The 24,802-nt window shown below is 50.1% G+C and overlaps 1 protein-coding gene across 1 annotated transcript in view; it reads right to left on the reverse strand.

Annotated features, from left to right (window-relative positions):
* alk (ALK receptor tyrosine kinase) overlaps positions 1–24,802 on the reverse strand; it is a 212,506-nt gene that overhangs the window by 117,762 nt on the left and 69,942 nt on the right. The window contains exons 2-3 of the mRNA XM_072698713.1: positions 17,848–17,952; positions 12,162–12,302 (exon numbers count right to left, since the gene is read on the reverse strand). Of these exons, the coding sequence (XP_072554814.1) occupies positions 12,162–12,302; positions 17,848–17,952 (246 nt within the window). The remainder of the gene's footprint in view (positions 1–12,161; positions 12,303–17,847; positions 17,953–24,802) is intronic.

Raw genomic sequence — 24,802 nt, forward strand, 5'->3', positions numbered from 1 at the left:
CCATCTGCCATTAGCCCCCCCAGCGCTAACAGCTAAATCACTTTCTCTGCATTCACTAATGAAGATGTAAAATGAACCTCTGGGGAGATAATTCCACAGACCCCCACCCCCCCCCCCCCCCCACCCCGCATCACTGAGGAAACCAGAAAACCTTCAACAATCTGGTCATATTTTCAACTTTCATCTTATCAGACCCCCAAGCAAAAACAGGAACATAAAAATCTTATAAAACAATCAATCTAAGGAATCGCGTCTGCCCTCCAAAGCGGCCTGTATCTTCTGATGCTTCTTCTGGCTGATTTTTCAAACATTTAGAAGTAAGTTCCAGTGCTGGTGCTCAACCAAACGCCAGAGATCCAGAACATTGTGTGACGGAAACGTAAGAACGGTTTTAAAGTGTGAAAGCGACAACGTAAGGGTCTACACTCCAATTCCCGTGACAGATGATGCTGCTGTCCTTCAGCCACACGTTTAATCTGCAAGCCTGCGGCCAGCAAGTCAGTTAGAGTATAAATTTACAAGCTAATATCGGTTTTAATTTCCGAGCCAAAAAAGGGGTGATATTATTAAATTGAACATTCTTTTCGGGGACACTCCATGGGAATTCATTCTAGTGTTCTAGCCACTGTGGAGGCTAATAACATGTGTCTTTAAATGACTTGCTGCCGTTTACATATGAATGACCAGAATATAAATTGCTAAGATACAATGGAAGTTAGTTGTATTTGGATAATGAAGAGTTCCTTGAATGGAGTGTGTCCGATTGCGGAATTCAATTAAAATGTCCTTATAGAGGCGGAGAGCTTAAACAACGTGCCTGCATGTGAACACTACTATGCAGTACATTTCAGTTACAAACGTTCAGATGTAAAATATACAGTCAACATTTCCTCCCCCAAGAAGATAGCCCCCCCCCCCCCCCTCCTTTCCACGTTAGCTTGGTGTTTTTCTGAATGACAGCTAGCTGAGGCCTGGGACCCAGAACAGCACAGTGAGAAGCGCTCTCCATTCATCAGCTGTCAGCTGTTGAATTAGGGATTACGGTGCAGGCGTATATGCGGAGCTCAAGGGAATTTACATCAACACTATAAAGGGCTGCATGTTAAACACACTGCAAGAAGATCACATACCAAGTGGATCACGCGTCTCAGAAATGCCCTGTCTCTGTGCATGAGCACTGGCCCGACGCTGACAGCTGGCTGCACAAATTTGAAGCTGTGGAGATTGACCAGAAGCGGTCATGGGGATCGGTCAGATGGTGAGAATCGGCCATTGGTAGCGGTCAGACTGTCAAAAGTGGTCAGGAGCGGTCAGATGGTGAGAAGCGGTCAGGAGCGGTCAGACAGTGAGAATCGGTCATCAGCAGCGGTCAGACGGTGAGAAGAGGTCACTGGTAGCGGTCAGACAGTGAGAAGCGGTCAGGAGCGGTCAGACAGTGAGCAGCGGTCAGGAGCGGTCAGACAGTGAGAAGCGGTCAGGAGCGGTCATCAGCGGCAGTCAGACTGTCAGAAGCAGTCACTGGTAGCGGTCAGACAGTGAGAAGCGGTCAGGAGCGGTCATCAGCGGCAGTCAGACTGTCAGAAGCGGTCACTGGTAGCGGTCAGACAGTGAGCAGCGGTCAGGAGCGGTCAGACAGTGAGAATCGGTCATCAGCGGCAGTCAGACTGTCAGAAGCAGTCACTGGTGGCGGTCAGACAGTGAGAAGCGGTCAGGAGCGGTCATCAGCGGCAGTCAGACTGTCAGAAGCAGTCACTGGTAGCGGTCAGACAGTGAGAAGCGGTCAGGAGCGGTCATCAGCGGCAGTCAGACTGTCAGAAGCGGTCACTGGTAGCGGTCAGACAGTGAGCAGCGGTCAGGAGCGGTCAGACAGTGAGAATCGGTCATCAGCGGCAGTCAGACTGTCAGAAGCAGTCACTGGTGGCGGTCAGACAGTGAGAAGCGGTCAGGAGCGGTCATCAGCGGTAGTCAGACTGTCAGAAGCGGTCACTGGTAGCGGTCAGACAGTGAGCAGCGGTCAGGAGCGGTCAGACAGTGAGAATCGGTCATCAGCGGCAGTCAGACTGTCAGAAGCAGTCACTGGTGGCGGTCAGACAGTGAGAAGCGGTCAGGAGCGGTCATCAGCGGCAGTCAGACTGTCAGAAGCGGTCACTGGTAGCGGTCAGACAGTGAGCAGCGGTCAGGAGCGGTCAGACAGTGAGAATCGGTCATCAGCGGCAGTCAGACTGTCAGAAGCAGTCACTGGTAGCGGTCAGACAGTGAGCAGCGGTCAGGAGCGGTCATCAGCGGCAGTCAGACTGTCAGAAGCAGTCACTGGTAGCGGTCAGACAGTGAGAAGCGGTCAGGAGCGGTCATCAGTGGCAGTCAGACTGCATATTTCATGTTAATGCCCCCCCTTAAGGGTTAACAAGTCATGAAAACGCACATCCTTCCCCCCATATAACATCCCATAATGCCCCAGTCCTCAAACTAAAGTCTAGGAGGCTTTTGTCATGCGTGACCAACATGCCGGGCAGTTTGCACAGTGTCACTAGATCAGCACAGGAACGTGCGGGGGGGGGTGTTCAGCTGCTCGATCAGTCAGCCTGAGAGCTGCTGACGCACTGAGACTGCTATGGGCTGACTGTGTGTCCTTAATGCCCAGCCATGCATGGGCTCTTCATAACACACAGACACACACACACCTCAACCCAAATACATACACAATTCAATATATACATACACACACGCCTCAGCATAGACACACACACACCTCAACCCAGATACATACACAATTCAATACACACACACAGACACACACACACCTCAACCCAAATACATACACAATTCAAAACACACACACACACACACAGACCTCAACAGACACACACACACAGACCTCAACCCAAATACATACACAATTCAAAACACACACACACACACACACAGAGACTTCAGCAGACACACACACACATACAGACCTCAGCAGACACACACACACACACAGACCTCAACCCAAATACATACACAATTCAAAACACACACACACACACACACACACACACACACACAGAGAGACCTCAGCAGACACACACAGACACAGACCTCAGTAGACACACACACACACACACACACACACACACAGACCTCAGCAGACACACACACACACACAGACCTCAGCATAGACACTCACCTGAGAAACATAAGTATTGAACCATATTAAATGTTTATGTTTTAACTATCTCTATGCTCACCACATACGGCAAATATTACAACCCTACACAATAAAGACTGTGCCTTCCTTTGTGCGCAGGTTGGCACACAGATATATATTAAAAGGATGCATATGTATCCACTGACCCCTGAAGTGCTTACACAGCCTGAGGATTCAGGGTTACACACATTAAACCTTCATTTCAAGACATTTCAGAAATTCTCTAGTCACTCCCCTGAGGGCCCCCACACTGCATTTTGCTGCACTGACAGGAATGTGTATCTGCATGAGGATTTCACACAGCTCACATCATCCTACACTGTATTAATCAGTCAGGCCCCCTTCCTATCCCCCTGTCCACCCCAAACCCACCCCCTTCCTCTCTCACTGTCTGCCCCAAACCCACCCCCTTCCAGAGCCCCCTCATGCACCCCCTTCCTCTCTCACTGTCTACCCCAAACCCACCCCCTTCCAGAGCCCCCTCATGCACCCCCTTCCTCTCTCACTGTCTACCCCAAACCCACCCCCTTCCAGAGCCCCCTCATGCACCCCCTTCCTATCCCCCTGTCCACCCCAAACCCATCCTCTTCCAGAGCCCCCTCAGTGCACCCCCCTCCCTATCTCCCTGTCCACCCCAAACCTGTCCCTCTCCAGAGCCCCCTCACGGCACCCACGCTTGCTATCTCCTAATCCACACCCCAAACCCGTACCATCGATGGGGGCCAAGGCTCACTGGCCTGAAAAACGAGCCTGTCGTATCCATCGCGGGCTGGCCGCTATCGGCAAAGAGTAGAGGTCCGTTGAGTTTTATTGGCCGAGGCATTGATAATTGGTTTTTATTTTCAATTTCATAGCAATGATAGCAGTGCGTAACACTAGTTATGGAGAGCCCCGATGCTGATTAATTAATCGCTTTATCTCGGGTCACTTCCCCACAATATCAATATTTCTTCTGTCTACCAGGCTATTAAATAAGATGAAAGCATGTCGCCGGGCAACGGGAACATTCAGACCCCTGACCTCCCCTGTGCCCGTGATGGCCCCCGCTCACTCCGCAACATGTCCTCTTACACGGACCGCCGCCCCCCCCCCCCCCCCCCCGTTCAGGTCCTTGTGTTAATATGCTACCGCCATCCAGCACCTCGCCAGCGGTCGTGACTCCCTGCCGGCTGTGACGCGTCTGATGTTCGCGGGGAGCTGACAGACCCCCCTTTTAGGGTGATATCCCTTAGAGGTACCCCCCCCCAGCCCCTCCCAAAAAGCTCCAGCGGCACCGCAGTGAAGGACGGGCACCCTGAGGAGGTGTTTATTTCAAAGGACCAAAAATGCCACACGGCTGAGTCGTGACAAAACAAGATGGCTACCAGACGATGGCTTTCTGCTTCATCCCGGGAACAGGAACACGCCCTGCCTCACAAACTCTTCAACTTCCTGCATACTCGGCCCAGAGGGAAAACACAGAACTTGCCACCCCAGCTGATCCATTGTCTTAAAATTTTAAACGTACACTCCAAGGGATGAAAAAAACATATGCATTTTTTAAGCAGGCTGTGCACGCCGAGAGTGTGAACAGAGAGCACACACACACTTTACTTATACATCACAGAGATCACTACGCCCCAGGCAAGAAGCGCGGCCGCTGCAGGGGCCAGCAGGGGTCACCGTTTGTGCGAGGCGGACAGGAAGTCCCACAGAGAGCCTACGTGTCCCGTCGATCAGCTCAGCGAGACAGGAACACGCAGGCACATACAGCACACTGCCCCCCGGGGGACTGCATGAGCACGACACCGCTGTCGTCCTGGGGATTAACAGACTTGCTGTATAAATGGCTCCCCATGGGAGACAGATTTAGTTAAACAAATTAAATGAAGTGTGCGTAATGACCCTGTCATGGATTCCACCAAGCAGTTTAATCAGGAATCTTGAGCAGGCGTTTTGATAAATTAATTGATAGATCGAAGTTCTACCGTATCTATCTGGAAATGCTACGGAGAATCATCCCAAAAAGGCGTCTCTGTGAAATAAAAACAGCACCATGTGCAGTCAGGTTCAAGCCACGCCCCACTGGCTACCTACGTACTGAAGCCTCATCGCCGAGGCAGACCGTACGTACTGAAGCCTCATCGCCGAGGCAGACCGTACGTACTGAAGCCTCATCGCCGAGGCAGACCGTACGTACTGAAGCCTCATCGCCGAGGCAGACCGTACGTACTGAAGCCTCATCGCCGAGGCAGACCGTACGTACTGAAGCCTCATCGCCGAGGCAGACCGTACGTACTGAAGCCTCATCGCCGAGGCAGACCGTACTTACTGAAGCCTCATCGCCGAGGCAGACCGTACGTACTGAAGCCTCATCGCCGAGGCAGACCGTACGTACTGAAGCCTCATCGCCGAGGCAGACCATACGTACTGAAGCCTCATCGCCGAGGCAGACCGTACGTACTGAAGCCTCATCGCCGAGGCAGACCGTACGTACTGAAGCCTCATCGCCAAGGCAGACCGTACGTACTGAAGCCTCATCGCCTCTGTATCGGTATTCATCACAGGTATTTAGTGATTGATAACATGTGGGACAAAGAATGACTCTGCTAAGGTTTATCTGCTTTATGGAAAACATAACAGGAACTGTGTCACGTACGTCAGCTGGCGAGCATAAGCCAAGCATATGGATAATGGTGCAAGTGAGAATAGAAGATGGCACATAGGTATGACACTCGCACACACACACACAAGTACGATTTTAGTCTTTGTGGGGACTCTCCATTGATTTAAATTGGAAAAACCCTGATCCCAACAATGACATCCTTAATCCCTACCCAGCCTTAATCTTAATAAGTACCCAAACAAAAATACGAGACTTTTTAGTTTTTATGAGGCATTTTTTGTTTTTATTTGATTACATTCACAGATCTTTGTGGGGACCTGAAAAATGGTCCCCATACCATCAAAATAACAGGTATTTATCACATTTTGGGGAACTCCAGACACACACTGTCTGTTACACACACACACACACACACACACACACACGCACAAACAGATGCCAGAAATATCACTGGCTTCCCTAATTAGGGGGGGGGGGGGGCAAGCAATATTTTGATTCCATTATGGTGGACATCAGGGATAATAAGATCTTCTATTTCTTTTGCCTAATTCTCATTTACAAGCAACCATGAGGTCATAAGTTTAAGGCTTGCGTGGTGTTTTTAGGTGGGACAGGGGTGGGTGTGGGCTGGACTGGTGGGTGAGGGGAGTAGGTGTAGTCATGCTGTTGAGGTGTAATTCAGGCCAGAATACAGCTGATTAGCAGGGTCATTACCAGCCATGCAGACAGATGTGATGCAGTGCAGAGCATGAACAGGGGAACGGCGCCCCCATCAGGGTACATGTGGAACCGCAGACAGTCTTACCCTGTAATTCAATTCCTGTCAACCTACTAATCAGCAGTTCTCAAGCCAGTGGTTACTATGCTGATTGGCTAAAAATCAGGAAGGAGGGTACTAATTTGGAAGATGACATGGGCATCAAGTCCAGTTTTCAATATTTTTCCTCCCCAAAAATGAAGAAATGCAGCCCATCCCCTCCAAGACCACAACTGTAATTAAAAGTTAATGCACAGCAGTGGGTAACTTATAAAAAAAAACAGACAGCGAGCTGATAAAAAGCGATGAGCTTTGGGTTGGGCAGTTTCCCTCTGCTGACCCGCTTTTATTACCCAATGTTGGTCATTAGCGGGGAGCTTTAGTGTGATTCGTGTTCCTCAGCTCACGCCCCCCACTGGGTAACCACCGCCGCTGCTGTTCATGGCATCAGAGCTCAGCCTAGCAGACTCAGAGCAGCCGCTTTGCCCAAGCCAGCAGCATTTCCGATACCCCCCCCCATATCCCGTGACACTCGCGTCCGTGGCACCTCCACTTACACCACTGTTACCTCACTTCCTCAGTCGCTTTATCAGCATATTGTCTGGTTTTTACACTGTTTTGGACATTAGCTGTACTATTTTGCTCTATCTTGTATTGTTTAGCACTGCCTGTCTGCCTGTTTTATTTAGCACTGCCTGTATTGTTTTGCACCACCTGTATTGTTTAGCACTGCCTGTCTGCCTGTTTTATTTAGCACTGCCTGTATTGGTTTGCACTGCCTGTCTGCCTGTTTTATTTAGCACTGCCTGTATTGTTTTGCACTGGCTTCATTCTATTTGTAACCAACTATGGCTGTATAACGAGCGAGCATTCTGATGCAACTTTTGCACATGGCCAATACAGATCTCGAATCTTGACTCAAACTGCCGAGGTCCACTAATGCGAGTAAAACAGTCAGACAACACTGGCGGAAGATGGTCACCTTCGCTGGACTTTGTCACCTGCCTGGCCAATGTTTCGGCAAAGGAGGGGCCCACATCGCATTGTCCACGGCAGTAATGGCATTTATGTTCCGCCCTTGGCTTCTGAGCGAAAAGGAAAGGATTCACTCATATTTTATTCATCAGGCCATCGCCTCGTAGAAGACGCCCAGGTCAGCTCAGCTCAGAGAAGCGCCACCTTCCCACAACGCAGCAGCAGCCTGGACTGGCCGCATGGCTTGACAAATTACCCCCATCCTCAGTAATGCTTCTTAATTATTTACCTGAACAGAAACCGTTGTCAGAGGAGCTTGTTTGTTTCTGGTTGGCAGATGATTGATTTTTTTTTTTTTTTCAAAAACGACTTTGTACAGAGCTGGGGTACATATGAGACACTATTTATTTATCAATCTATTTCGAATTTCGTTTTGAATATTCAAGCTGCGATGTAATCTACGACGGCTAATCCTTTAATTTCATTTTTGATGCTAAAAAACCCCACCGCTGAGCAAACAGACACCCCCCACCCCCCAGAGCATCAGAGGCACAATCCTGTGAAATCGTAGCAACTCAATTTAAGTTAACTGACTGACCTCCTCTTAGAAAATTAACACCGGCCCAAAGGGACTTCGTTATTCCGGCCTGCTTTAATTTACCATTCTATCTCTGAGAATCATCAGCCTGCCACTGCATTTAAGATGGCAGAGGACGCGTTCTGATACCGTAAATAATGGGCGCATTGCATCAGCCACTTTTGCTGCTGCCAGGGGGCGCTCACTGGGGAATCACAGGGAGAATTCTCTCCTCGGGAAAGTCGGACGAGCTCTGTGGGAGAGAGCGGCTCTTCCTTGGGGGTGGGGGGGGGGGTCGCTGACATGGGACCTGATGAAGAGAAATGGACTGATTCCAGTGGAGAAAACGAAAAGTAAATTGAACAGAGGTGTGGAAAACAAGAGCCGCAAGCCTCTCGCAGGCGAGTGCGCGAATCTCGCTGGAGGCACATTGGGAGCCTCAGATGATCCCTTTAAAGGCAGAAAAGCAGACGCCCACACTCAGATAAAGAGGCACATCTGGAATCAATAAACCTGCATGTATCCTGAGTGGCAGTAAGGTGTCTATTTTGTTATTTCAAAATAGCAAATACTGCTGCTAAAATTTCACATGATGATCCAATTGTTCTGGCACCTTTCTTGAGGATTCATGGTGGACCGGTATTACAAACATTACGAAAGCTTTTTTATCGTGCTTGTTGGTTGTGGACACTCGTCACACAAATCTACATGGGGAATGTAGTGAAAAACAAGCAATCCCACGCCACAGAATGTTTTCCCGAAACGACGGCCTTTCGGAAACTGTAACACGTTGGCCTGTAATACAACGTTAGCTGAGAACAGTGTTTCCCAGAATCCTTTTAGCCAAATTAAAGCATCTTTGTTTGGTCCAGCAGCCACGTTATTAGATAAGTGCAATTACTGGTAATAACTGGAGAGTGTAAGTGATTCTGATCAAATCAGCTCGGCACTATGAAAAACCAGCTGGAATCATGCGATGAAAATTAATAGCCAGACTGTAAACAGCGAAACAGCGGGATAACTGTGACAATTATTCGGTGTTGGATGATGAATCAAATACTAATTCGCAGTTTTTGAGTAAATCAAATCTGTCCAGCCGCCATAAATTTTTGTCACTAGCTAGACTGAGATGGGCAGGACCACCGTGTGACGTAAACAGACAAGTGATGTCGGTTCTGGGCATTTTCGAAGTGACGCCAAAGTCCTGTCAGGAGTAGACCCCTCCCTGCCCCCACATCAGACCCTAAACAAATAAATCAACAGCAGCCAGCTGGCACGGCTCCGAGCAGGCAGAAATCGATGTGTCCGTCGGGGTCTGTCGCCTGGACACCTACGGCGGCTGATGGTCCCCGATTCAGATGAAACGTCACAGACACTGACGTTTGCGACGGAAAGCGGGTCCAACATGCTCAGCTCAGCAGGAAACACACGATTACCGCACCACGGCACTGTGTTGTGTGAAACAGACTTCATTTGCTGAATTTTTGTTGAATGTCCTCTCTCTGAAAAGGATATTTTACTGGAATAATTTTGGTAAGTATTTTATTTGGGGAATCCCCCCCTCCCCCAAGGGTAAAGCCCTTTGATGTGCCGTTGCCTCAGGCTGCATGGAAGGTCAGTCGCTTGGAGCGGGACGGGGCCCACCATGATCAGAGACGCCTAGGAAGGGTTTTTGGGGGGCTCAGGTCACCCAGAGACTGGCTAGAGGGGAGGGGTACCTAGGCCTCCCCAACCCCTATCTGACACCCCCAGGTTTCATGTCCTGCCAACCGCATCTGGAACTCTCAACGATCTGCTAGCAACGCGTTAGTGAAATCAGACCTGGTCCTGATCGCACACACACACAGACACAGACACACACACATACTGCCTACCCCCCACCCGCTTCCCCCCCACCACCCATCCCGCTTTCAGACGAGCCCGCCCTTCCCGACGCCGTCCCCTGCAATCATTGTGAACGGCACAGCTTTCCACGCGTCGATCAGGTCCGGCGCTCAAGCGCATTTCCTGCCATGTTTACTTCCCTCGCCGCCTGCTGGCTTTTATGGGGGCGGGAATAACATTTTCGGAGCGTCATTTGCGACAGCAGCTTCCTGTCAGCGAGTACGGATTTCATCCGGGGAAAGAGGAGGCGGGTCAGGGAGAGCGGGGGGGAACGCTCCGGGTCCATCTGGCGGGGCTGCGGGGGGGGTCATGCCATCAGAATAGTCTCATTACTCATGAATGAGCCCGGCTACATCTGGGCCGAATGAGTCACCTAGCGGCAGCGCTCTCTGAATGCACAAACGCACAGGAAATAATAATAATAAAAAAAAAATTTTAAATCCAAGCTGCTTGGAACGCCGGGAACGCCGGGAACGCACCGGGACTTCCACGACAGATTCATTATTTACATTCCTATCAGATTCTGCTGTTTGCCACAGTTTGATCATAATGGGCCATAAATATTCAGCACCGTGCCCCCGGTCACACCTGCGACTGCAACCCCCCCGAACATCAGCGCGCTTTTCCGGGATTCGGTAAGTGTGCAAAAACTTTCTGCAGAAAAAAGAAAAAATGTCTGCAAAATCTCCCCTGAATAATGAGAAATCATATCCACAATTTGTCAAGTTGTAACAGAAGTTGACTTTGATCAATTTGGCCTGTTGTTTTTTTTCCCCCAGTCTTTATTTTTCATCTCTCTTATCTGTTCGGCCTTTGGTAATAACCCCATTTGCTGGAGGAGGCTTATGGGGGCTGGTGCGCCGGCGAGAGAAGTGAAATCACGGTGGAATTTGAAAATTTGCCTTTGAAGTGCTTGAATTGGACTTGAAAAGCTTGTAATTCCTGAATCCTCACCGCTTTTCTGGGTGTTAATGATGGCGCCCCCCCCCCCACCCAGAACATGCCACCCTGTTTTTTTATACTTTTTTTTGTGAAATTGAAATAAATGGAAGAGTCAGTGGGCCACTTACGGGATTAGCGTGGCCGTGCTGGGTGTGGCAGACAAGCTGTGGAGGAGAAGCGGGCAGACTGCTAACCGCTATCTGTGGATGAAAGCCACGTCTCTCTCTTTCCCCTGCACTCTCGTTCCCTCACTCTACGCGCCCCCCCCACCGGTGGTTCCTGCACACCGCACAGATGCTCCTTGATTGCAGGGGCATGACAGGCGTCCAAAGAGAAAAAAATTAAATTAAATAAAGATAACACCCCATTCCCCCCCCCCACCCCCACCACACCTGCTGCCACCCCCTGCCCCCGTCTGCACTGGCACCGCAGCACGGTTTTATAACCCGCCTTGGGCCGTCCTAGAAATCTCCGGGACCCAGCAGAGGACCGCAGCGCATGACGGCAGTTCAGTGTGTGCGACGGCATCTCAGACCCGGTTTAAAGACCATCTGCCTCGCCACGATTGGCTATAGCATGCTTGAGTTTCAGGGGTGATTCCAGGGGGCATAAGCGGAGCCATAATTCATACAAAATGGCCGACCTTATCATTAGCCAATGATATGTTTTGAATCAGTGAGTCACTGGGGAGGGGCCACTTCAGGCGCCAATCAGCTTTCAGCTGGGGCCAGTGTCCCCTGTGGCCCCACCCCTGTGGTCCTGGGATGTAACCAAAATGACAGCAACAGGCCTCTTGAACATGGAAACAGGTTTACATGAAAGTGCTGCATGAATAATCAAACCCCCCCCCCCCCCCCCCCGCCGTTTGGGATTACCCCTGTGCATTCCCGCTCCCTCCCACACTCTGGGGACACGGATGACTCCGAACTGCAAGTAGGTAAGGTGTGCAAGTAGGGGGGGCAGCGGATTGTTACTAGGAAGTCATTTAGGCAAGTGGGGAAAAGTGTTCTAATCTGTGCATTACGACAGACTAAAAAACAAACATGAATAAAGGAAGCTGTCTGCTTCACCTTTTGGAGGTATTACAGTACATCAGCATGGCAGTTCCCGTGAAGCCATCACTGCACACTCGCACATGCGTGTGAACACACGCATGCCTATTTCCCGGGCTCTCCCTCCGTGACCTGCAACTCGCCACTGCGGAACACCCCGGAAACCCCATTAACCTCACCTTCATCCCAGGTGCGCCGCACGCGACCCGTCCGTTCTGACTCCCACAGGTCCCCGGCCGACAGCACGCTCCAGCTGAAGTCCGGTCCGTCTCCCGGGGGCCATCCGCAAGCCTGCCTGCCGTTGCCATGGCAGCGGGACTCTGCCGGGGGAGACAAGTCAGCAGGCTCTGAGCGGCGAGGCGGGTCGGCGTTTGCGAAATCGCATCGTTTTGCTCTCTGCTGACCGGGATGAGAGGCGGCTGCGAGCCAAACCCACCTTAACAAACGATGCTAAGGGATTAAATTGGTTTGTTGACAGGTAAAAATGTCAGGAAGAGCCTGCAGGAAACACATGTCCTGATGGGCCCCCAGCCTGTGGGACCACTGGCCATAACACAAGCCACTGATCTGAATAACCTTTAAATGGCTATAAAGACGTCTCGGGCCTGGCAGCTGAAACCCCCACCCCCCCGCCCTAATTCGTTTTTTATGACTCTTATCATCGCTGTTGGTTCCGGATGACGGGCCAAACAGCCCCAGTAAAATCTGGTGGCCTAATCACATGGGAATTTCTCTGTGGTCGCGACTGGCGCTAAAGAATGTGGTCATGCGGTCAGCCTAGACGCTCAAGCAGACTGGACCAGATGGTCATCCCGGTCCAAGGCTCGGCTGTCAAAATGCATGGCCCCACCCTGCTCCCCAAAGATGGTGGCCCTGTTCGCTGAAAAAGTACCGATTGAGTCAAAGAGTCAAATGCACCGCTTAGTGAGAGCATCGATCACTCGGAAGCTCCAATGTTAAGGAGGTTAGCCAGGTCTCATTCAAGGTTATTGTGAGAAGGAGCCACTCTGTGGCAGTCGGTCAATAATTGTGCAGCCCTCCAGAGACACATAAGCGCGCGTGGCCGTCCTGTGACGCGGAGGAGCGCGTGGACTTCCTGTGACGCGGAGGACCGCGTGGCCTTCCTGTGACGCGGAGGAGCGCGTGGACTTCCTGTGACGCGGAGGAGCGCGTGGCCTTCCTGTGACGCGGAGGAGCGCGTGGACTTCCTGTGACGCGGAGGAGCGCGTGGACTTCCTGTGACGCGGAGGAGCGCGTGGCCTTCCTATGACGCGGAGGAGCGCGTGGACTTCCTGTGACGCGGAGGAGCGCGTGGCCTTCCTGTGACGCGGAGGAGCGCGTGGACTTCCTGTGACGCGGAGGAGCGCGTGGCCTTCCTGTGACGCGGAGGAGCGCGTGGACTTCCTGTGACGCGGAGGAGCGCGTGGCCTTCCTGTGACGCGGAGGAGCGCGTGGACTTCCTGTGACGCGGAGGAGCGCGTGGACTTCCTGTGACGCGGAGGAGCGCGTGGACTTCCTGTGACGCGGAGGAGCCCGTGGCCTTCCTGTGACGCGGAGGAGCGCGTGGCCTTCCTGTGACGCGGAGGAGCGCGTGGACTTCCTGTGACGCGGAGGAGCGCGTGGCCTTCCTGTGACGTGGAGGAGCGCGTGGACTTCCTATAAAGCGGAGGAGCACGTAGACTTCCTGTAACGTGGAGGAGCGCGTGGCCTTCTTTTGACACGTAAGCACGCGCAGCCTTCCTGTGACATGTAAGCATATGTCGATATGTATAGGTGAATGTGTGTGCGCACATGGGACATTGTGGCCCCATTTCACCCAAGCCTGTACCTCCCGCCCCCCCTACATGTATGCCTCTGCACAGTTCGGAACCCCCAAAAGCGAGCGGCAAGGAGGGATCTCCCACAGCCCGGAACGGCGTCCCGCCTCTTCCACAAACATCATGAAGAATTGATGACTTGCAAAATGGCTCAGGATGGAGATTTTATTACCCATTTGTCCTCATTTGGGCCGCTCAATTATTCGACATCTTAATGCCCCTGAATACGTAATCATGTTCTCTGTAACATTACTCAACCTGATTGTTTCCTTACAACATTAAAGATGACGGCAAATTTAGAATTCCATGAATTCCTACACAAAACCTGCTGCAATAAACACGATCCCCTTGAGAGTGAGCTTTTGGGGAAATCTTACACGCTCTTTATTACATCAGCCCTGTTGCAGAAAGTTAAACTAAAACTGACATTTATGAGGAGGTGGCTGCAGTGATTCTACAACTGTCATATTCACGCCAGACACATTAAGTGACATAGTGAAGGAAAACATCCATCCATCCATCCATCCATCCATCTCCTAACAAGGTCATGGGGAAGCAGCATAGGACACTGGGCTGAGGAATACCATGAGGGGGTGGGGAGGGGATGCCTGACCAGATAGCAGCCAATTAAAACGTTTTCTGCATACAACAAGTAAAAAAACATAATTTCAGGGGCCACTGAACCTAGCAGGCTGACGGCGTTTCACAGGGTGAATGTCCTGCTGTGAAGCATTCGAGGTAGAAACTGGGAAGGCAAAAACGTGCCAGTAAAACCCACGCGTAGTGGTGGAAACTTCACCCCCCCCCCAAAAAAAATAAATAAATAAAAGAAAGTTAAAGTACAAAACGACTTTGGCTTATTGAGTGTTACGAAGCTCTCCATTCTCTTGTTATCCCCTCCAATAATCTCTCCACGCCGATCCGGCTATAATTAAACAATATCCATGAATACTAATGAAACACGAGGTGCGTGGAGAGGAGCGGCCAGGACATAATAGGTTGTGCAATAAAACGTCGGGGAGCTTGTAAGAATAAATAAATAAAAATGCATTTTTAAACAAACAGGCCACAGATTGCATTTATGGGCTAGCGGCGTGTAAATCCAAAATAGGCAATTACTCCAGCATCGTCAAGCTCCGTACCAGTGAGGTCACTGTGATAAATCCGTCAAGGGAAGAGGGACCGCCACGTGTGACAGTCGCCTAGGTAACAGGCGAAAGCTACCGGACCCAGCGGACCGCTGAAGCCCCAGCCTGATATTTTCTTTACTGGTAATATGATTATTCTGCTGACTGTAGGGTTCAAACCCATAACCTTCTGGACATGGGCAGCCGTGATGTTTACCAGCACTCAAACCAATCATTTTGCTGTTTTGCTGTTTAGCCTCCAGTCCCTATACCCTGGGGGGTGGGGGGCACGAAATCCCCACAAACAAAACATGTGAGGTCTCCAGGTAAGTTCCTGGTACCATTGGCATTACCTCCATTGGCAACACTGGTGCACAGATGGCTGACGTCACACGTAGTCGCGCACCTACAAGGTGGCAGCTGAGCCAATCAGCAGGATGAGCAGATACAGAACAGCACCATGGGGTGTTGATCCTGGTCAGGGTCGTGTGACACACAGGGGTCGGCATGGGGGTAATAAGCTCACTGCGCCACAGTGTAAATAACGACCAAATATGATACGGCTCATCTCTGCCAGTAGGGGGCAGCAAAGCAGGCTGTCCCTGGTTCACCCCACACAGGGTCCGAGGCCCTGGGATTTGGGGACCTGATCAGTGTGAAAAGGTCTGGATGTTAACTGCAACAAACATCATTGTGTCATAGAGCCCAGCACTTTTTTTTTTGCCGGGGTTGGGGTGAGGGGAGGGGGTGCATATTCTTTTATTTGTCATTATAAGTGGTGCGGCTGGTGCCGCCGCCGTTTGCGAATGTATCTATTCAGCAGGCGCAGGCGGACACCCGCGGGCGAGACGCCCTTGACAGCCAGTCCCTTTGAAGCCAGTTCCCCAAACAAGGCAGTGTGCCCACGACCTCCCCCCCCCAGCCCCTCTCTTTCTTGTGACAGCACCGGCACCCGGGACTGTAAACAAAGACTCGTCCATTGCATCTCTCACAATGAAATGGGCGCACTGGCAATCTGGTCTGAGGTGAGGGGGGGCCACAGATGGGACAAATCCATGGGTGGGAACAAGGGTGGGTTAGTTGTTTATCGGGTCCCACTCAAAAAGTCCATTCGAGACCCCCTCGCCCCCCTAGTGCAGTGACTGTCCCAAGCCTCAGGGTCCCACGCAAATGCATGGGAGACACACGGTCGAGCCGGAAAGCCTAAGGCCCCCCACCCCGCTTCCCGCCAGCCTCCCCGTGTCCTTGCCCCGTCAAATCAGGGCATGTCTGTGAGCTTACGCTGGGGATAAAACAGGCGCGGTAACCTGAAAGGCAGCCAGAATGTTTTATTCATGCCGTGGATGAGACACATCGCACCATCAGAGTTGCTCAGGAGCGGGGGCTCCTCTCTGCGGCTCAAACTTTTCATTTATGGAAAAAAATCCCACGGTGAGTTTGATTTACAGGGTGTCCATGCTAGCCAAACAGCAGAAATCGCTAATTACAGCATTTTCATCAGCTATTTTAATAAAATCTACCCTACGGGCTTTACTGTGACATTAAACACTAAGCTACGCTCTTAACATGATCCTGCGGGAAAACGTGACTCGCGTCTGCAGATTACTCCCGAGGAACCTTAGCTTTGTGCTTGTTCTGACTTCATAAGGCACGCTGATCATCTACCGTGATCTTTGCTAGCTTCGCTCAGATCCTTTCAGCCTGTTCTCACGTTGGCCTCGTTCACTGTGAAATTTGACGCAGGTGAACTTTACATTTGCCATTTATCGGCGCTGTCGCTCTGAGAGTGCGGAGTCGGATAACGTTGCCGTATCTGTTCGGGCCGTCTTCCCGTGCGGTGTCGCACACTTAATCGCTGATTGTAAGCTTCATTAAAACCCGACTGCCGTGAACTTTGTGCCTGTTAATGCCAGGAGGCCACTCTGCACACAAAATGTCAAGATTAAAAAACACAGAGCGGCTTAAAATTGAAAGAACTCATCCTCCTGCAGATCCACGTGAATTAGCTGCGAGGCTAGCCGGTGCATTAGCGCATTAGCTCGTTAGCGCTGCCGCACGGGCAGCCATGTGCATCCAATTGAGCTGAATGACACAGGATTGTTCAGCAAAAAGCCTGCCTCCATATGGCCTTACTCCTTCTGATTTCTGCTTGCAGTTTCATCTGGGTTTTCATAATAGTATCTAAGGAAATTGTTGGTATTATTCCCATAGAAACTCATGGAATGTACACAGTAAATTTGGAGACCACCAACCCAGACCAGGCCAAAATCCATCCCAGCTCACAGAGATATTTGCACTTCAATGACGACTGCGCTGCTATCGCAAACAAAAAAAAATCTGGAAAAGAAATTCAAATGAATTACATCTGAATAATAATCTGGTGGCATGTTGACTCTGTTGGAACAGCACTGATCCCTCAGGTCGAGTGTGTGAATCCCACCTGTGGAGCTTGTTCTCCTCCTGTCCTCCTGTGGTCCAAAGATGTGCAGTTCGGCATAGTGGCAGCTGTAACCTGCCCTTTGTGTGTATGCATGTGTGTAACCAGCAATGGACTGGCACCCCAGCCCCATGCCTCGTGATGGACTGGCATCCCATCCAGGCTGTACCCCAGCCCCATGCCCCGTGATGGACTGGCATCCCATCCAGGCTGTACCCCAGCCCCATGCCCCGTGATGGACTGGCATCCCATCCAGGCTGTACCCCAGCCTGGTTCCATATGCTGCCTAACTCCAGACCCCGGACGAAGAGGTTATTTTAAAGATATCATACGCTGTCTTCATTTACTGTTCTTTTGTTAATATAAATATTGAATATTTATTAAAACTCAGTGCGAAAAGTCTGTGGTTTCTCTGCTTGTTAACAGGTCTTCCGGGAGACATTCAGGCCCTTAGGATGTGCTTAACTGACAGGGAGGATCTCACCGGCTTCTGCCGTCTCCTCTGGGAAGCTGAGCTCATCCTCTGCTGTCCAGGTGAAGTTCCAGTAGCCTCGGGGGACGCCGGTGCCGTGGGCGGCCTGCGGCGTACCTGCGAAGAGACACAGATAGTCAGACGACGGAAAACGCTTCACTGGCACAACAGGCAAACAGGACACTCACTGCGCTAAGAAAATAAGGTTGCAGTGGAGGCAGAGATGATGGATTTGCTGCGGTGCTGGGGGAGAGGTGTGCGGAGGCACCCCGCGTATCCCAGCCAAATCAACAGCCACTGAACGACATCGACAGCCAATCAACACCCGTGTGGGACGCCGACAGAGGCTCCGTCTCCCTTACCTCCACACTCGACCACCAGCTAAAATGGCCGACGGATCCCATAGCTCAGCTGCACTGCAGTATGCTGCCTGTCTAAAAAGTTTCTGAATACTTGGACTTACTTATGTTTTACTACAGTTCGCGCACTATGCCACGTACAGTAAACAAAAAAAAGAGTGGAAGAATGGAAATTAAATAAAATATTTGTCAAACACCAGCCATGGCATATTTTTCTCCAGTACTGCTTGAGATATTAACCATTGGCTGTAGCTGGCTGCGTATTCTTGACCTTTCTAGACATTTCATCCCAGATCAGGTCGATGGCATTAAGGTCAGGTGACTCTCTCTCTTACTCATTCTCCGGAATCTTCTGACAGGGCATTTAAACTGTGCATAACCAAATATGGTCAAATATAAGGTCTTCAAAGGTGCTTTTCTGGTACCACTGTACAGCAAGGCTACCCGTATAAAGGGTTTGGGAACAGTATATAGTCAACTTATTAATTAGGTTGTTACATTTTGTAAATCATTCATAGACAATTACAAACAAGTTATAGCACCGTTTTCTTTTTATTGATGAGTTACTACCAAAAGTCAAAGAGGAGTCTTATTGTAAAGTGCTACCTTTTCTTTTCTCACTGAGTAAACCTCCACTCCCCCCCCCCCTTTTATTGGAGATTCAAACAGTTTACGCCCCCCCCCCAAACCACATGACCTGGACTTCATTATAAATTACCGGCATAGCAGAGTTAGTGGTGAAGCCCCATATCAGTTTGTCCAGCTAGGTTCTGCGACTCGCATGGTATGGTAGGACGTCAGCGCTGCAAGCGCGTGGATGTTGAGCGGGAGTCGACCCCACAACCCAGCGAGCGGCCATTCCGCTGTGAGTCTAGGCAGGATTCACACCGGAGTGGCTTTACATCAAGCGAGCCTCTAACAGTCACTAACGGCTAATAGACAGCTGAAAATAAATAGACGTCAGCAGGACCGGGGGATGTTATTCTGTCCCTCTCTCATGCACTCTGACGTCGGTACCATTAAAAGAGATCGAAAACCTCAATTGGACAGCGCCCCCAGAAACACAGCTAGCATGCGCTAGCCGTAGCAGCCGTGTGGCACAGAGAGGAACAGGCCTCGCGATGTTTCCCCATTTCCTCCATTCTCCGTCTCGTCACCTGTTGTTCCTCTGCGAAGCCTGGCCGCAGCTTATCACAGCATTACGATGCACCTTCCATTCCCGCCTCTCTCCATGAGAGTTCGGCCTCGGGTCTGCCACGGGAATTTAAAGCATTATTTATGAGCCAACACTTGGAGCACCAGCCTGCCTCCCCAACCCGCCGAGGCTCTAAGTTCAAGCCAGGCAGAGTTGGAACCAAGATGTCCGACTTTGCTCACTTCACAGCCTACAGACCCCCACCAGGAGAGCCCCCCCGCCCGTCCACAGCCTGGAGCATATCTTGGCTTTGTTCATGGTAGAGTGATACCACCCGCCTTGCAAAGGTGTTAAGAGGCAAGAAAAAGAGACGTTTAAGTACCGACATACCCCCCCTCCGCGTGTTTATTGGGCTGTATTTCCTGGCAGTGAAACAATCCTGAAATAAATTCAATTACCTGTAGAAGAGCGGCACGGGATCAAAGCAATAAATGGTCACAGACCCCTACAGGGACTATAACCCCCCCGCCAACACACACACACACACACACAAAATTATAGACAACTACTGAAGATGGCAAGAACTGCAAACAGAAATAGGCTCCAAGCAGGAGAAGAACATGCTGGAACTATCTGGCAGGGTGTATTACCCTGGAAGACATCAAGGGACGTAGCAGACCTTATCATCAACACCGATCAGGGCCCGGAGACAGGGGTTAGCCCCCAGTCGTAAGCTTGGCCCACACCCCCACCCTCTTAGGTAATCCCGTGCCCCCCCACACCCCGGGGCCTGTGTACCTCTCCTCCAAACTCTCTGAAATTGCAAGGAAAACGCAGAGGGAGAAGCAAACCTCTGTGGGCTGGGGCACCCTAATTCAGCTCCATCGCCTGCCCCTCACCATCAGCCCCCGCATCCATCATGTATCCATTACAGATCTTACTATACCTTCATCTGGATTGATCGTCCTTCACATGATGATGGAGATGAGTGGTGCCAAAGTGAAGCAGCAATCAGATCCGAACGAAGGAGCTCCATTGATTTCTACCAGAGTATTAAGCAGAAACTGGCCATCATTAAGCATGTTTGATCATCCCCCCCCCACCCCCTCCTGCTCGATGGATATTACAGGCCGGTGTGGGGTCGTGAAAGCTCGTCCACGATTCGTCCATCCTGCAGGAGGTCAGGTGGGTTCGGGGGGGGGACTGTCCCCAGTGAAATAAGCGAGACAATTGACATAACCTCAATGGAAGTGTCGCCTTCTCAAGCTACGATGGAAATAGGCAGGAAACAGGTGTGCAGCGAGCTGGAAGGTACCTGCCCTCTCCTGATTGGCTCTCCCGTAATGCTTACTAACCTCGTGGTAACGGCTTCGCGATATCGAGGACACAGAGAGCACCCCAGTCATGCTGCCTCATGGGGGTGTAATGACCCCCGCGGGAGTCTGGTGCAGATGAGGCGAACCAGGAGGAGGGCCACTAGAACACGGCAAGGACGCGTCTCACCTGCACACCGCTCCTGACGCACGTTCAGTAATGGGTGTTTCTGCAAACACTTTGCATGCTCAGCAGGATGATGTCATCGCGTCCCCCGCTTATGAGCAATGGTGATTTTTCACGTCCGCCCCACACCGCACACGCAAATATTGAGCCAAAATAACTCACACAAATAAACAAAACATCTATGCTTAATTATCAACAGGCACAAAGTCCAACATCCGTCAATATCGAATACTTAAGGGCAGAAACATTTGGTTGCATAATCACCATTTCAAATATGGATTCTTAACTGATACATTTACATTAAATTTCTTAACTTGCCCGAGCTCCTTTGAGGCCATTCAGCTACTGGCATTTGAAGGAATCTGTAGGAAATGAATGGCTGCTGCCCGTTTCCTCCCCCATCGTGTCGTGAGCGATACAGACAAACAAAAACACAACCAGACGAAGTTGATGCGCCGCAGTGTGTCTCTGAGCTCTCTGCTCACCGCTCCACCGACCCCTAACCAACAAACGGAATGCAGAGAAACGGGAGAGGGCGCGACCCTGAGAATGTGCACACTTGTCCGCGTGATGCCGTCAGTCAGGAAGCCGGCATCTCCCCGGCTGGGCTCCCTAACAAAGCTCAACACCATTGTGCCAGCAAATTAATCTCGCTCAGACTTCAGATTCCGGAGGGACAAAAGAGAATATGTTCATACAAAGATACATTAATTAAAGCCGCCTCGGCCCCGTTTGATCTCCATTCCCGTCGATTTCCCAGCACCACCCTCTCTCTGGCACTTTAAAGGAGGTATGTTTCTATGCCAAGGACCACTGCTGTGCCCTGCTGCATGGATGATGATGGGCCCAGACTACATGTCCAAATGACCTGAGCATTACCAGACACCCACCACCAGAGGGCACACAGCCCTGTATACCTGTATATGGACGGTATGACAGTACAGCCCACTGCATTATTTTTATTATTATTATTATTATTATTATTATTATTATTATTATTGTCACTCGCTGTCTGTATGTCACACCCCGTCCAGGGGGACATTATTTCATGCTGCTGTATACCTGGATATGGATGGCATGACAGTAAATTACCATTATTAATTACCCACTGCCTGTATGTATTTCATGCTGGTCTATACCTGTATATTGCAAAACTGGCTTGACTTGGCTTCATTTACTCTTGGAGGACTTGGCATCCTGCTCTTGGAGAACACTGTAGAGTTGCACTAACAAAATGGTCAGTGATTAGCCAATCAGAAGAGTTGTCACACAGTGTTACACACAGCTACACACAGCGCTTTGCATTTATATGGGGGAGGGGGGGGAATCAGTCCCAGAAGGTCTGGATTTTCAAGAACACAATTAGTGACCTAGTCGGGTTCCTCGCTCTCTCAAGGACTCTTATTTTGAATGTAAAATATCTGGAAATGACAACGTGTTTATATTCCCTTCATCTGCAAAGGTTGTTAAGGCAGTCCTTAAGAAAAGGTTAAGAAATTAAAAAGTCAAATCACATCATTAGCCGGCTGTATTTTCAGCTGGCTTGGCAGAGTCAGGCTCAAACTGACAAACGCAGCACATCGCCATTCCTGAAAACGCCTTCCATGCTAACAAAAAGCACTTCACCCTAAATAGGCTACGGAAGTCGAAATTATTCACTGCTGCTGTTCATTTACTACTTTTCGAACCTGAAGTGGCTTATTTAAGTTCCACGTAGTTGGCAAGCATGTAAAGAAAAGAGGCCTTTTTGATCACAAAGCCATGGACAAAAGCTGCATGTACACTCCCCAGGTCCTGCAGAAAGGCATTTTCCCTAAAGCCCCAGCCATTTCAGGGCTGTTTGTCTGCCATAATAAATCTTACATAAGAATGCAATCCAGAGTCCAGGCTTTTCACACTGATATTCGGACAGAAGTTCAGCTGTGAAATGTTTGTGTTTGACCTGCGGTTAGGAAGTGAGTGAAAATGCAAGGGAAACACACAAACACAGACACGGACACACACAGAGACATATACACACACACACACACACCACAGTCCAACATTTTTTCACACTAAAAATGCTTCACACAATTTGATTTATAAAAGGTGAGGGAACCAGAAGAGGAGAAACACCTGGATGATTTTCATATAAATAACCTTTGTCAACAGAAACAAAGTACTGCTCTTAAGGGTGAATATTCAAGGTCTTACTGATCTAGACTAACAAACAGGCCAAGAACAGGCTGGAATCGCATTTCTGCTGATCAATATCAATACCTTGAAGAAACGTCATTTCACTACTTTACATTTAACCATATTTACTGGAACCATTATGACAGCTGTTTATAAATCTAAATAATCCAACTGATCTCATTATATTTGTGCTACGATTTTGACAACAGTTCCATCACATCTACAGGGCTCTTCCCCCTGAAGCGAGGAGACATCAACATGCTCTGAAGACTTTATTCTGCTTGACAGCATAATTTCGAATGGAATTCAATTACAGCATCGTTGCACCAGATTTTTGCATAACTTTATCTTAATTAATGAACATTTTGCCTTTCTTTTGCACTTTAATTAATTTATCTGGTTTGCTTGTTTTATCCAATGCCGCTATGCTGAGTGACCGACATAAAGGAGCCTCATCCATATCACAGTATTCACATAACTCAGTTAACCTCTACGAGTACCTCAACAATCTGAACAGAACAATCTGTAGTCATCTGACAGGATCCGGCCAATCAGAAGGTAGCACACCTCAAGAGGGCAGTCCCCGGTGAATAGGGCAGCCAACCCGGGAAGCCAGGCTGTCATTATCTGCTGATGACTTTTCCCACCAGCTGCAAAGTATAATCAGCTGAGTGTGAGTGTGGGATTGGACAGAGAAGATCTAGCAAAGTGCCTGGGTTTTAAAGCAGGCATGTGAATAATTCTGCTCTTGCGGCTGTGACAGAGCATCAGGTGGCCTATAGGGACGCAGAGTCTCGGCGCAATGGCCCATCCGGAACAGGCGGCCAGCAGGGCCTGTAAACACCATCAATCAGCGAAGACCGGAACTGTATGAAAGTGGATGTGATTTAGTGAGACCCCCCCCCCCATAATCTCAGGGTTAATGTGATGTGAGGGGGCTTTTAAAAAGCAAAAAGGGGGCTATATAAATCTGCTGCACACTATGACCTTGCAGAGGCGAGGTTGTTTCCGATCTGGATTCCCGCTTGTGATACTTGGGCTGGTCTTTCCATGTGGGCGGGGCCCCGATGTCACACTGAGCAGACACGTCAAGCCTTAACAGGCTCCAACAGAGGCCCGACTCAGCGGAACAAAAAATGAAGGCTCCTCCCCTCTTCCCTAATGAGGTATTGATTGAATTGGGCACAGACCATGCCTGGGTGGAGCTCGCATCCGTGTGGGCGTCGGTGCAGCCCAGACCGTGATGTCATAGCATCCATCAGCCCGCTCATCTCCAGGTGCTCACTAACCCCAGAGACACGCATGTTTATATTCTTATCTTTGTGGGGACTCTTCATTCATTTCTATGGGGAAAACCCTAATCCCAACATGACAACCTTAACCCCAACTCAGCCCTAACCTTAACCATAAGTAACCAAACAAAATACAAGCATTTTTACTTTTTTGATTGCATTCACAGATCTTTGTGGGGATCTGAAAAATGCTTCCCACAATGTAAAAAATAACAGGTTTTTATCACATTGTGGGGGACATTTTGTCCCCACAATGTAATATCAACATAATCCGCACAGACACACACAGCTGGCCTCCAGGTGGACTAATGCAGAGGCTCAGCGGGGCTCCTGACCACGGTGATGCTCAACATCCAGACAGGAAGGACAGATCCAGGCCAGAAACGGCCAGGAGCCGGCAGACAGAACAGCCAGGGGGCATCTTACATGCCGCCATCACCTGCATCACCCCACCGGCGTCACCTTCACTCCAGGACACTCTGTCATTTGGCTTCAAACTCATAATC

This window comes from Paramormyrops kingsleyae, chromosome 14, assembly GCF_048594095.1.
Source record: "Paramormyrops kingsleyae isolate MSU_618 chromosome 14, PKINGS_0.4, whole genome shotgun sequence".
In the NCBI taxonomy this organism is placed as follows: Eukaryota; Metazoa; Chordata; class Actinopteri; order Osteoglossiformes; family Mormyridae; genus Paramormyrops; species Paramormyrops kingsleyae.